Genomic DNA, 14,312 nt, shown 5'->3' on the forward strand with positions numbered 1-14,312 from the left:
TATTTTGGCTTATGTGGAAAATAAATCAAATTATCCACAGCTACCTATCCCCCTCTTTCCCCCGCTATTTCCTTATGGTGCATTCCCCTCAGCAAAAAAAAAAACATTAATTTTGCGTTCATTCGAGAGCTGTAAACATTGTAAAACAAGTCATGGGTATATTAAATGGAGCTCAGAGAGAAAGAGAGGAGGAGGAGGAGGGAAGCGCAGTAGGTGAAAAGCAATTTTTAGGTCTCGCGTTATTTATTTGTTGTAACGCGACGACGGCGACTAATCGATATACAAACACAGTTGGCAAGCAGAAGAAATCGCGCTCCCTAGACGAGAGCGGGGAGGGCGGGGGCGGGGGAGAGCGAGAGAGCTGCATGTGCAATGCTTATGGCATGACTTGGCAGAAAGAGCACAAGATGGAGATGGAGAGAGGGCAAAGAGCGCAAAGACAGGCAGCAAAAAAGAAAGCGGGGGTGAGGTGGAAAGAAGAGCGCAGTAAACTGCAACCAAAAACTTTATAGCTTCCATCCTATTAGCGTGGGGGTGGGAATGAGTAGGTGCTGTCAGAACGAGAGACAGGGAGAGGGAGAGGGAGGGAGGTGAGTGTGCCTAGGGAATTGCTTGCTGCAGGCATGAAATCTGATAAAATCATAACAGAAACAATAGAATAGGAATACGACACGTATCCAAATTTAACTTGGGCGTTCAGTCAAATTGGCATGCGATTGCATCTCTCAAGATACCCTGTAATCGGCAGGCGCTTAAAGCGAGCATAGGCGACTAGGCGGCGGACTAGGACGACTAAAGTTCTTTTTTACAGAAATAATTTGGGCAAACCTTTTTTTAGCAGCTGCTTTGCACGAATCGTCGTCATCCGATTATGCTATAGAATCGTCTCTGTTGCCAGCAGCAATCAGCCAAATCACAAACACATTTCTTGGCAATCACAGCAATCGGACTAAAAAAGACTTCAGCAGGTAGCTAAAGTGATATTCCTGAGGTGGAAAGAGGATGGGAAAGGGGGGAGGGGCGGCAATAACAATGGCACGCGGTAAGATCACGAGATGACTCGACCGCAGGCAAAGGCAAACGTAAGAAGCAGACTGCAAGCGAGTGTGAGCGAGACAGAGAGGTCTTTATCGATGATCCACTCGCATCGAATACTTCGTTAATGCTGCGAAAATCGCAAAGCTCGCCAACAAAAATTTTCCATTTAACACTTTGACTTTGATCTGTTGACAATTTCATTGCACTGCACGCTGCATTCGTTCTCTCTCTCTCTCTTCCTCCTCTCCCTCTCTTTTGGTTTGTGCTGCGCACATTTTACGTTGCATACTTTTAGGTGCTGCCAAGAAGCCACAAAAGTGAAGGCGACCCCCGCGCCGCATTGCAATTGCATAAACGAAGGAGACGCGCGATATGGTGGAAGCCATTTTGCCAAAGAAATCGATAACAATAGTGAGCGAGAACAAGAAGGGAACAATCAAAGAGAGAGAGAGAGAGAGAGAGAGAGAGAGCAAGTAGTCTGCGCTGCTGACGACAACTCAGCTGCTCAAACAGAGCGCAACAGTTTTCAAGTGTATCGAGCGAGAAAAATAAAAGAAGCAAATTGTATAAAAGTCATAACGAAGTTTGTATACGCTTTGCATAACTTGATGCGAATTCAATTAGCTCGATATTACTTAATATACTTGAACTAAGAAAACAATTTAAATTATTACAAATATCAATAGTTAGTTTCGTTTCGTTTATCGTGCATGCGTTACAAATCGAGTGTTGTTGTGAAGCGACTCTTAGATCAACACAGAGTATAACACAGCTGAGCAAAGGCCAGCCAAAGAAGATTAACAATTTCGTTGATGAACTTGTAAATTCGTTTGGTACAGTATTACCTCATTAGGTGCAAATTTGTATAAATATTGTATCAAATATTAAAGTCAATTAGTTAATTGTTTGAGTGCTGAGTGCATAATCATGTTGTTATTGGCATTTGATTACGAACAAATATTTATGCAAATCATTGTGAAGTCTACGCGATTTCCGCTCTCTTTCTATCACTACTTTTCGCGCTAATCTAGACGATGATATTTTAAGGGGGGGCGAGATTTGCAGTCGCCGTTTTTTCCGCTGACTAAATACATTTTTTTTTTTTTTGTTTATTTCGTATCGCATCGAATGTTTAGCTTAGTTTGTTCACGAGTTTAGTTTCCGCTGATCTGAAGCTGACAATAAAAAGCTTTGCTCCGATCTTTTCCTATCTGTCTCAGTCAGCAACAACAGTTGGTCGATAAGTGCGTTTCATTTGCACCCCCAGCAAATATTCAAATCAAAATCAAATGAAATTATAAATAAGAACACAAAAAAAAAAACAAGAAGGAAAATATGAATAAAAAATAGCTTGCAAAACAAGTTGACAAATATTTTCGAAAGTTTTGCCAGCTGTCAACAACGAGAGACACGCCTCCAATTTGCTATATAAAGCTATATATGTATATATATTCCCTATATATACGCTCTATCTCTCTATTTCCCTCCCTCTCGCTCTCTGTCTCTCTATATATGTGTACTTAGTCTCTGATGATCGTTGGTGTATGCATTATTTTTGGAAATATTTCGTTTCATTTCGTTTATGAGACAAGCGCGTGATTGCTAACGACAATGACAACGCCATCATCATCATCACAAAGATGAAACATCATCGCATAAAGTATGAACAGAAAGTGTATTATAATTATTATTATATGGCGACCATATAGTAATCAACATCTTTCACGACTTGACGCCCTGCCAAACACACTGATAACCTGACAAGAACATGATGAAGCAGCTCAGCCGTGTGTCGTCGCTTGTCTTATCACTCAGCATCTTATAGAGAGAGAGAGCAAAGGGAGGCCCCAACAAGCTGAATGCTACCTGAAATATAGATGCTACCACTCGTAACGTACATATAAAACAGATGATCAACTAGTTGGGGGCAGCTTAACTATTTATAAATATTGTTTGCTCAACGTGAGACCTCTTGACACAACAATCGCCCACCTTTTATACTAAATGATTCTATTTTTCATATGTCATTCCATTTCGATCATTACTTTAGACTTCTCAACACAACAATCGCCCACCTTTTATACTAAATGATTTGTCTAATAGGGTTTCAACCGGGTTTTTTTAATTTGTCATATGTTCCTAACTTTAAACCCTGATTTTTGATGATTTTCTAATTCATAACCATTACTTTTTGTTGGCGTTTTACAATATATTGTTCGATGCCATTTCGTTCCTTACGTTGCCTTAACTTATGAAGTCATTCCATTACTTTTTTTACGATTTTAAAATATATTGTTTTAATTCACTTCGTTCCTTGCTTTGGAATTACACTCTACAATTTTATTCCATTACTTATTTTGGCTAGTTCCATTTCATTTTGTTCCTCCATATAGCCTCAGATTTTTAATAATTTCTTATTCCATTCCATTTTTTGGCTTTGTAATTAGAATACACTTTTATCCCATTACTTATTTTGACTTGTTTCATTTCATTTCGTTCCTTACTTAAGCCTCAGATTTTTGATGCGTTTTTATTTTATTCCCATTATTTTTTGCTCCATTCCATTCAGATTTATTATTTTATTTCTTATTTTATTCCCATTATGTTTTGTTCCATTCCATTTCGTTTCTTGCTTTGAAATTGCAATTTAACACTTTTATGCCATTATTTTTTATGACTCAGTAATCTACCTAAAATGTTAAGCTTTATTATGGAATGGAACACAATGTGCGCTGTGCTATATCTTTATTTTTCTATCTTTCTAATCTGAACAATCAACGTGCCGGCTGTCTACCATATAGTAATAAACTGTATTGCCGCAATTCACCTTTTTTTCGAGAATGTTATGCTAATCTAACGTGTTTCAATGCCAATTCGTTCCGCCTTTTTGGCTAATACACAAAATTTCCGCCCATAAAATGCAAAAACTTTTACAAGCCATGTCGTATATATGGAGACGGTTTATACGCCTAGAATAATGTAGAAGAAGAATTTCTTTTGAAATACGATGACTTTTAAGACCAACAACAAAAATATATAAAGAGAAAATCATTGGCTAACATAAATCAACAGTTGTTCGTCGGTCTTATCAATCTCTGAGCTGAGCAACAACAAAGGCCAGTGATAGCAACCGCTAAACGGGGCGTGGCATCTCCTCCTTAGCCCGCTTTGCTTTCTACTTATCAGTCGACCCAACAACGACACAATTGAAGAAACTCGACACAATAATCATCATAAAAATTAACACAGCTCTTCTCATGCATTGATGATTTGAACGTTGTGTGTGGAACGATCGGTAATGGACTAGTGTAGTGTGGGCAAATAACGGGAATTTATCAGAAAGGCAAGTACAAAGTTCGTTCAGTCGGAGTTTCATCACTAGGAAAAATAACCAGACCGCGGAGACACCAAAAACAAAGCGCAAAGAATTTATAATTTATAATCTATATATTGTATATATAGTCGGTCGGTCGGTCGTTGTGTTCATGCCATTTGTTTCTGATATTCCCCCACCCATTTAGTAGCTCCGACCATGTACAATGTATTTGTATTAAAGATTAAAAAAAGAACTCGTGATTAGGTCATTAAAAAGCCAGCCGCAGGCAGTCAGATGTCAACAGTAATGCTCGCATTATAATACTAATTGAATCGAAGTACACATCATGGGGGAATCGAATGGAAACGCAGATGTTCCAATGCCACAACGTTTCAGTGATTAAGCGATATTTATAGTCAGATAATGTGCTTTAGATTGTGATTGTCACATAAAGCAAATTTATAATGTCCATCGATTAAAGGAAACGCCAATTGAGGTGTTCTATTACCAGTTGTTCCGCTGATTAGATTTGCTTCTCTAAGAAATTGGCGATCGATAATGTCAAATCGATAATTTATGCTAGTCATTTACACTATCAGAAATTAAAGAAAATTCGAGTGTGTTCTAATTCCAATTGTACCAATTTCAAAAGTCAAAACAAACACAATTGTGTTCTGATTCCAATCGTACCAATTCCATATGTTTTTACATTATTTGTTGAGTGTGCAGCTTACCCTTCACCCGTTGTTACTAGTCTAGAAACACTTGGAATTGAAACATTGTCACTTACCTAGAAAGAAAAGAAAGTTAAAGGTTGAAATTAGTAAAAAGTTGTTTTAAAAAGGAACCAAAATATAAGGAGATCGATAGAATAATTGCAAGTGCGGGTTTGGGAATCGACAAATCGATAACTCTCCGATAACGATTATTTACCTAATATGTGCTTAAACTTTTGCACTACTTTGGTCCAACTAACGCAGGATTGTGTTCTCGCCAATTTCGCAGTCTTAACCCTCTCGAGGCCAGCATCAAGACCGGCCTCAGCTCCCGTCTCATCGACATCATCGTCCGCCGCTGTCGCGGCATCGAGATCGATGTCATCAACATCTTCAGCGGCAGCACAATCGTGCGGATGATGATCTCGATTGCGATTGCTATTGCGATCATCGGAGTGACGGCGGGCGGTTTTAAAGGTGCTGCTGCTGTTGCTATTGATGGTGGCATCATAATGATTGTCATGGCTATGGCTGCGTACTCGCATCTTCACCACGTCCGCATCGGGATCGTCATCATGATGATCATGATGATTTCTATCACAGTTGATGTTGTTGTTGTTAACTGCAGAAGCTTGTTGCTGCTTCTGTGGCACTTGTTGCTGCGGATGAGGCTGCTGCTGCTCTTTGGTATCAATGCCGCTGGCAGCCAAATTGGATGCCACCGTTGTGTTGCGCTTCTTGCGCTGCTCCTCACGCTCCCGCTTCAGCAATGCCTTCTGCTGTTTGGCCTGTCGCTGCTTCTGCTTTCGCGCAAACTTCTCCCGCAACTTGGGACTCCCAAACTCGTCTAGATAATACATTGTATCCTGCAGTCCATCCTTGCGATTGATCAATTTCGCATCAATGTGCGGATCCTCATTGATCTTGAGTAGGGGGAAATAGATGTGACCGTCGGTGCCCAGATTGCGGACATCCTTGCGCTTCGCAGCGGCCGCAGCGACTGTGAGTGGCGCCAACTCCAGGGGGAGATCTTCCTCGGCCTTTACCAGGGATGCCAGCAACTGTTGTTGCTGCCTCTGGGAGCCGTCTAACTCATCACCATGACCGCCGGGACCAATATTGATGATGATGCCCGACTGTGTGTCCTCCTCATCCACCTCATCGACAGCCACACCATCATCGGCTTCCTCCTCATCCTCTTCGTCGTCATCATCATCATCGTCGGGATTATCGATAATGTCGACCTCCTCGATGCGATCCTCGACATCGAAACCTTGCGTGCTGTTCGTGCTCTTGTATTTGATGCGACGCAAGGCGCCAACGCCACCCGAAGGAACAACGCCATTCGAGACCCCAACGCTGCTCAGCTCCAAAGCGGATGCCGCTCGCGTTCGACTGCGACGATGATGATGATGGCTGCTGCTGTTGCTGCTGCCGATGGTCGCAACACCGCCGACAACCTCGTTGCCGCTGCTGCTCCCAAGCGATTCACTGCTGCTGTTCGATTGCCCACCGCCAGCGCCAACCGAGGAGGCGCCTTCATTGCCCCTCTGCTCAATGCCGCTGTCCTGGCTGAGCAGCAGCAGCTGTTGTTGTTGCTGCTGCTGTTGTTGCTGGCGCTGCTGTTGCTGTTGGCGCTGCCATTTCGGCAGCGGGCCATGCAAACTCAGCGATCCACTGCTGCTGCGCACCAGCGGCAACTGTTGCAGTTGCAACAGCGTCGATTGCTGTTGTGCGGCAAGTTGCTTCTGTGAGGCACTCGTCACGATGACGCCGCTGTCCGCAGAGCCCGTTGAGGTTTGTGTCGAAAAGCGTTCACTTAACGGTATTTTGATGGGTGCACTAATTACTGCTGAGTTGTTGATGTTGTTGTTGTGGTTGCTGCTGCTGTTGCTGGCAACAGTTGGCGGCGCAAGTGTGGTTGCTGCTGCGACTGTTGCTGCTGCTGCGGCTTTAGTTGTTGCTGTTGTTGCCATCAGGTTTTGTCACTTCAATTCTCAATGATAATAGTTCAAATACTATATACTATATACAGTATTTATTTCAAGTCTGTTTTCTTGATTATTTTTAGTATTTTGCTTTACTTTTCCTTCTTTTTTCTTCTTCTTTTTCACTGACAACTTTGGTTGCCTCAGAGTCACATTGCCTATCGATGCGATTAATCGATTAACGATAACATTCAAAACATATATTTATTAGCAAATTTTATTTTTGGCAAATTCTAATTAACTTTTCTCTTTCGTTTTTTTCGCTTTGCTTTGTTTTTATTGCTTTATGTAAACATTGCTAGACTATTTATTTTCGTGCACTTTTCCTTTTCGCTTGCTTCGCTATTTTTAGCTCGCAACAACAATAAAAAAAGCAACAAAAAAATACAAATCTTTTAAAACACACCAACAACAAAAAAAAAACCACACACAAATTGAGAAAAACGAAAATGAAGTGAAAAATAGAAATAGATGAGATATATTTTTCTTTTTTTTTTTTTCTTTCTTTTGCTACGCGCCACGCAATAAAAACAAAACACACACCAAACACACACACAAACACTCGCAAAAAAAAAAGCGAAAGAAAAGCTAAATACTTTTGCTGTGAGGAGACTACGCGCAATTCGTTGTTTTTGTTGTTGCTGTCGTTGTTCTTTACGCGTTGTTGTTATTGCAAAATGTTTGTGTAGCGCAACAGAGAAGGCAACGGCAACATGTGTGTGCGGGCGCTCTTGAGGTCGCGATTGAACTGAAAAACACAGCAACAGCAACAGAAACAGAAACTCAATTTCCAAATTATCAAACGGGGCAGCGGCGACCGCGACTGCGACGTCGCTGCTTGCTGCTGGCGCCTGCTGACGCACGTCAAACGCACACAACAATGAGAGAACGCGCTACGAAATGGCAATGAAACGAAACACAACAACAACAACAGCGAGAACGTTTGAGAGAGGGAGAGTGCGAGAGACAGAGAAAGAGAACGCGCGCTTTTGCTGGGCGTCGATGATAAAAGCACAAAAGCGAAAGTCATTAAGTTGGCGTCGCTTAGCGCGCGCGTGTGGAACGCGTGGAATTGAAACGTTTATTGTTCAAACTGCAGTCGAATGCGAATGCAGCACCAAAAATGGGGCGTGACGCAGTCCTCCTTCTCATCAATGACTTTTACTCTACTTCGATGTTTTATCTTATCTTTGTTACCCGAAAAAACAGAGTTGGAGCGAAGAAGAGAAGACGAACTCTTGCTGCTCTCTCTCTCTTGAAGCGGTGTCTTAACTGTAATAATATACAATTGCAGCACTGAATATTTATCAGGAGGTGTTAAATCAAAACACAACACACACTGCTGATAGCAAAGAAGACTGGCAGACAGAGGGGGGAGGATTCGTCTTTAAGCTGTAAAGCGCTACAACACAAATCTCAACTATAAAACAAATGGATGAAGGGTAGCACATATCAAGGGTGCTGGGAGCCAAGTTAAACTTATTAAATATGTACATATTGTAAAAAACGCGCTCGAGTGTATAAACAACAACAACAAAAGCCGCAACTAGCAGCACAGAAACGAGAACAACAACCAGAAGAAAAAGAAGAAGAGGAGAAGGAGGAGGAGGAGGAACGAGAACAACAAGCTGAACAACATATAGTAGAAGGCAACATTCAGTTGCCGCCGTTGCTCAAGTGCAAACAGTGGAAAATTTTTTTGTGTTCTCTTCTCTACCTCCACCTTCTCATCCCTCATCCCTCCTTCTCCCTCTTCCCCACCGCCCCGTTCATCGACTGTCCCGAGTTCTTTTGCTTGCTTTGCACTTGGCTTGTGTCTTTTACCAACATTTCCAATGCACACACGCAAAAGACCGAAACTGTTGACAAAGGATTGGCGCAAAGGGTAGGCGGGACCACTTGGTAGGGAGGGGGTAGGAGGTAGGAGGTAGTAGTAGGAATAGCAAGATGGCTCCTCAAAGGAAGCTCATTTGTATCGACAACAGCGCAATATCGTTGACCGTCGTCGAACGACGCATTAGCGCAAATTAGAAGGAGTGTCAGCAAGCGAAACGAAATGGAATGAAACAAGAAATGACGCTATGCACAGTCCCGTAATAGAGCCACAACAAGCAAAAGAGTACTATGTACTCAGATGGTTTCAAATTTCTGATTACAAAAGCCAAAGGGCTGTTTGTAGTTTCAGGGAAGCTGAACAGGTAGGGTTTAAGCGAATAGGTTGGAAGAACGAAAGCTTGTCAACATATTGCAAATTCCCCTAACAACCCGACAACCTTCCTAAACCTTTCCTATCATCTAGCACTGCATATAGGTTGAAGTCCCAATTCAGTTAACATTCGGCAAGTTCCCCCAAGAACTCGACAACCTTCGTAAACCTTTTCCATTATAGGTTATACCCGTAGCACCTTGAGAGCCCCAACTCAATTAAGAAATGTTCAAGTTCGCTCAAACTCATCTTCTTCCATTATATGAGGTCTGTGCTCTAGGGAGTAGACAACCTCAACCTACTTTCTCAGGCGCTAATTAAGAAATATCAGTCCAAAAGGACACACATAAATAACGAGAAAGGTCAATAGAACTCGATAAAGAGAGTAGCACAAAAAGTATGAAATAAATTTCGATATGTATCAACCACACAAATTAGATGGAACCTGCATCTAAGTAGTTCTAAATAATTTAGCTAGCCCCCATTGACATTTAAGCACTTTCTCCGCGCTAAGTGCAGTTGAGTCCCATCATCATCATCATCTTGACGTAGCATTTGACCCTAAACTGACCACCTGACATTTAGCTTAATTGTCTGAGTTCTCTTTACCTTTGGCTTGCCCCTATTCCCCCTGTGTTTTATTGTTTTAACTGTCGTAATCTCCCCTCCTCCTCTTCTTCGGGTTGGTATCAAAAGCAAGTGCGCAGTTTTTAGGGCGTGTGTTAGTAGCTGTATTTTTTTTTTTCATTCGAGATATTATATATATTTTATCGGGTTGACATTGAGAGTAGACGGGGAGTGACGACGACTTAGATATGCATAGTATACATAATACACACATTCTGACAAGTGGATTTGTTTATGGGGAAAGTAGAGGAGAGGACAGGTGAGGGGAGAGTCAACCCTTTCGCGCTTTTTATTTATTAAACATAAATCGTGCGGCTAACAACGTTGGCAATGACTTTCGTCTTTCTTTCGAGCTCCACGTGTCCAGTTCCACGACCCCAAGTTCCCCCCGCTCTCTCTCTCTCTCTCTCCCTCTATCTCTTACAAAGTGAGGGCTCACCATTATAAAAAGGAAAAAAAGTCAACTTCAATTTACATGGCAAATGAGTTGAGTCGTCGTCGCCAGCCTGTTGTTGTTGGTAGTGTTCTTTGCTGTTGTGTTGACGGACTTGAACTTGCATGTCGATAATTCCACGTTCTGTTTTTGCAGTCAGGGGTATAAAGGTAAAGGTGGTAAGGGAGGGGAGAAAAGAGGGAGGCTCGTTCCTCTATATAGAATGTTCCGAGTGTAGTTGCGACACGTGTAGCAGGCGCCAGTAGTTAAATATGTATAAATAGCAACTGAAAATCAGGCAAGGGTTGTTCTTCTGTACTTTTTTCTCCTCCCTCTCTCTCTCTCTCTCGCTCCTCCCAAGGCCCCGCACATTCATATCGATTCTTGAGAAATGCTCACAGCAATTAAAAATGCGGTTTGTTAAGGTTAAAAAGGGACTGTAGTGTTACTTGGAACTTCGTATTCGTATTTCGACAGCTAGCCACCTTATGATAAGCTCTAACATACCCTCTAATTTCATGTAAGCAGAATATATTTAAAGCTGCACCACTTTACTTTTACCAACACTTTACTACAGGGTCTCCTTTACTTCGAAAGCTAAACCTTCTTTGATGTACTCTATCATACCCTGTAATTTCATGTAATACAATTTTAGATGAATTTGTTTAAGCCTGGACCACTTTACCTTTAACTACACTTGATTACAGGGTACATATCACAGTCCCCACCACTTTGTTTCTTATCGTTTTTCGTTTTTGGGTCTAGGCCGCTTGGCAAGCTCCCAAAAAAGAAAAAAAAGTCCCATGATCGTGGATCCAACTAAAAATAATGCCAGAAGGCAGCAAATACGCAAGAAAACAAAAGAAGAAAAATGGGCAACTGGGGAGAGGAAAGCAGGCAGAAAATGAAAATGGCAAATTGTCCGATCTGGGGGCAATACGAAAATAGTTTTACGGCACAGCACAGCAGCGCCATCTGCTGGGCGAAATGGGAGCGCAACCGTAATGAAAGTAAAAGGTAACATTACAAAAGCCAAGAGACGGGGCAAAACAAAATATTTGCATTTCATTTGCGAAACAACAAAAGATTTTCTTTTGTTTCTTTTCGGAGGGTTGTGGGGATTATTTGCCAAAGAAGAAGAGCTTTGGGCAAGGAATGGAACGAAATGTAAACTGTTATCGCTACTCAATTGTTGTCGCTTGTCGTCGTCGCCTAATGACCAAAGCCAGACATGCAGACTGTCAATTATCAATAATTGCATTTGGGGATGGGGATGGGGAGGGAGAAGGAGGCGTTCGTTTGGCATTTAAAAGCAATTACCTATTGATAGAGCGATCGAAATGCAGAGCTCGACGAGCACCTGCTGACCAAGCGGCGGGCGAACAGCTGCTAATTGAACTTTTCCCAGATAACAACAAAGCCAAACACCAAGAGGGAGTTGGAAGCAGTGCTAACTGGTTGACAAGCCACCGCTAACCAGTCAATTATTGGTTATAACTAGATTTCCAATATGGGGGAACGGGGGGAGGACAACAGGAACAACAAGGAGCTGTCTCGATTAGTGGCTCGTGTTGACCTCGACGAAAGCGATTAAGGCAAACACGATTTGATATTTTTGGTTACAACTTGTGTACAAACAATAATCAACTTGCAATTAAATATTCATTCGTTTCGGAAAATATTAAGCCATAGAGAATCCAACGTATATTTGTCTTCAAGAAGAGTGGAAGAGCTTTTTCATCAATGATTCGATTTAGAATATAGCAAGCTAAAGAGCTTCCAAATTGATATTTGTGGTAGAGTTTCATTATGTGAAATACATATGAATGAACTTTTTCATCTACGTTTCGTTTCCAAATGGTATTTGGTCTTGATGGAGTGAAAAAGTATTTCTTTTAAAGAATTTTCTCAACAACTTCGCAATATATTGATTATAGCAGCAAAAATAATCGCGCATCAGCAGAAATGCAAAAGGAATCCAATTTATGTAGAATCATCAAGAAACTATAGCTGCTTTTTTTTGTGTGCAGAGCTCAACACATCTGCATATGTCGAATCGGGGAGGAATGGGGATTGTTCCTTTGTTAAGTAATTGGTTTTAAAGCAAAATGGAAATATGGAGGGGGTCGAGCAAAAGCAGACTAGACGGCAAGCAGTTCATAGATAATCAGGGAACAACTGGGGCGTGGCTACAACGTGTCCCGTTAGTTGTCTGAGCATGCAAACTGTTGACAAATGACAACAAACACACACACACACACACACACACACATAAAAGTGTGTGTGACACGCAAATCGATAGACAATAAGATGACGACAATAATGGGACAGCAAACTGAGTTTACTCGACTTGCAGATACCTTGTATTCAAATTCGAAAGTTCTTTTTTTTTAATATTAGTTTTTGGAAACCATAATGGAAAGGGATAACAAAAAGGCAAAGCATAAAGTGAAGCAAACTGAGTTTAGTCGACTTACAGACACCTCGTCCTATATTTTTTTTTGTATTAATTTTGTGGACATATTGAAAAAGTATATAATCTTTTTTGTTAGTAATTGGAATTTTGTTGACAGTTGAATAATGCATAAAATAATAATTAAATAATTACACAATGCACATATTCATAAAGTTTACCCACTGTGCATACATCATCACACAGCACACAGGGTGTCAAAAGTCAATGGGAATAACAAGTGAACGAAAGACGATGCCAGAAGCGACCACAACAATGCAGAAGAAGAAGGAGATAGAGACCACACATAGCACATAACGCTCAATCGTTGTGTTGACGTCGTCAGAAAAGGCAAAGAACATGCCACATTCCATCGTTCCACCATATTGCTATATATGAAAAAAGAGTGGAAATGTATTTCATTCGGTTTTTCTTCTTTGTGTTATACCAAGTACAATCCATATACGATCCACACTTTATTATTACCAACAGAGGTTGGGTTTTTTTAAGGTGTTTAATCACAAAAACGAAAAAAAAAGGAAAAGATATACGAAACACGCGATTTGTGGACGCTGCTGCTGGACTTTTATTTCGTTATTTGCAGGCAGAGAGTCGAGTCTTTTAATGAGGCGACCGACTGTACTTTAAGTAAGTAAGTACATATAATCATTGTCATGTTCCAAATAGCAACAAGAGCAATAACAAAGAAGCGCTGACTGCGCCAGCCTGCTGACGTTCATATGTTGAATGAAAGACAACGAACACAACACAAAAGACATTTGGAAGACGCATTCGCATTCACATTCACATTCGATGGGGAAACTGAAACTGCGTCTTAGACATTCAACGAAATGCGATAATTTTTTAGTTGAAACTCGCTTTATACTTATTTACGATGATGAGCAATAGTTGTTGTTGTTTTTCTTGCTGTTATTATTATACTACACTTGCTATTTAGTATGTATGCTTATGTATAACACACTTGGAATTGGGAATTTGTGGAATGGGTGGGGGATGAGGGGAGGCGACACATGTTTAACAGTATAATTATATGTTAATTATTTAACCCAATTTGATGACAACGTGATATGAATACACTTAGAAACAATGCGACTTTGTACTCCAGAGCGATTTCGATTAACGACGAGCATCGTTTTCCACACACACACACTGACGCAAAGTGGCAATGGAACGTTAACGGGAAATGCCCAATGTAAATCCAAAGTGCATTCCACAGAGTGATAACTTACAAGTAAACTTGGGAAACACACGTTGCGCACATGTTGTGCATTCTGAGGTGAAACGAATTGGAAAAGGAACGAAGAGGTCCGAAATGGAATGGAACACAATATAAACTGCGATTAAGAAGTTAGACAAATCTACAAGCCGGAGACAAATTATGACCTGTACCTTTGAAACGAAATGGAAATGGAACATGCATAGCCACCACACATCAAGCTTTTCAAAGTGGAACGAAATGCATTGGAACAAGATATTTAATTCATTAAAGAAGTTAGTGAAATTTACAAGATTGCA

General features: G+C 41.1%; 1 protein-coding gene across 8 annotated transcripts in view; it reads right to left on the reverse strand.

Moving 5' to 3' along the window:
* Positions 1–14,312, reverse strand: part of LOC132796232 (protein kinase shaggy) — a 60,758-nt gene that overhangs the window by 17,369 nt on the left and 29,077 nt on the right. For 3 of the 8 annotated variants that reach the window (XM_060807317.1, XM_060807319.1, XM_060807318.1), the window contains exons 1-2: positions 7,655–7,809; positions 5,288–7,216 (exon numbers count right to left, since the gene is read on the reverse strand). The exons of 4 other annotated variants lie outside the window; for them this stretch is intronic. In XM_060807317.1, the coding sequence (XP_060663300.1) occupies positions 5,288–7,046 (1,759 nt within the window). In that variant the 5' untranslated portion in view covers positions 7,047–7,216; positions 7,655–7,809. Of the gene's footprint in view, positions 1–5,287; positions 7,217–7,654; positions 7,811–14,312 lie in introns of those variants that run through there. One more of the 8 variants, XM_060807325.1, reaches the window with a different exon arrangement.

This window comes from Drosophila nasuta, chromosome X (assembly GCF_023558535.2).
Source record: "Drosophila nasuta strain 15112-1781.00 chromosome X, ASM2355853v1, whole genome shotgun sequence".
NCBI lineage: Eukaryota > Metazoa > Arthropoda > Insecta > Diptera > Drosophilidae > Drosophila > Drosophila nasuta.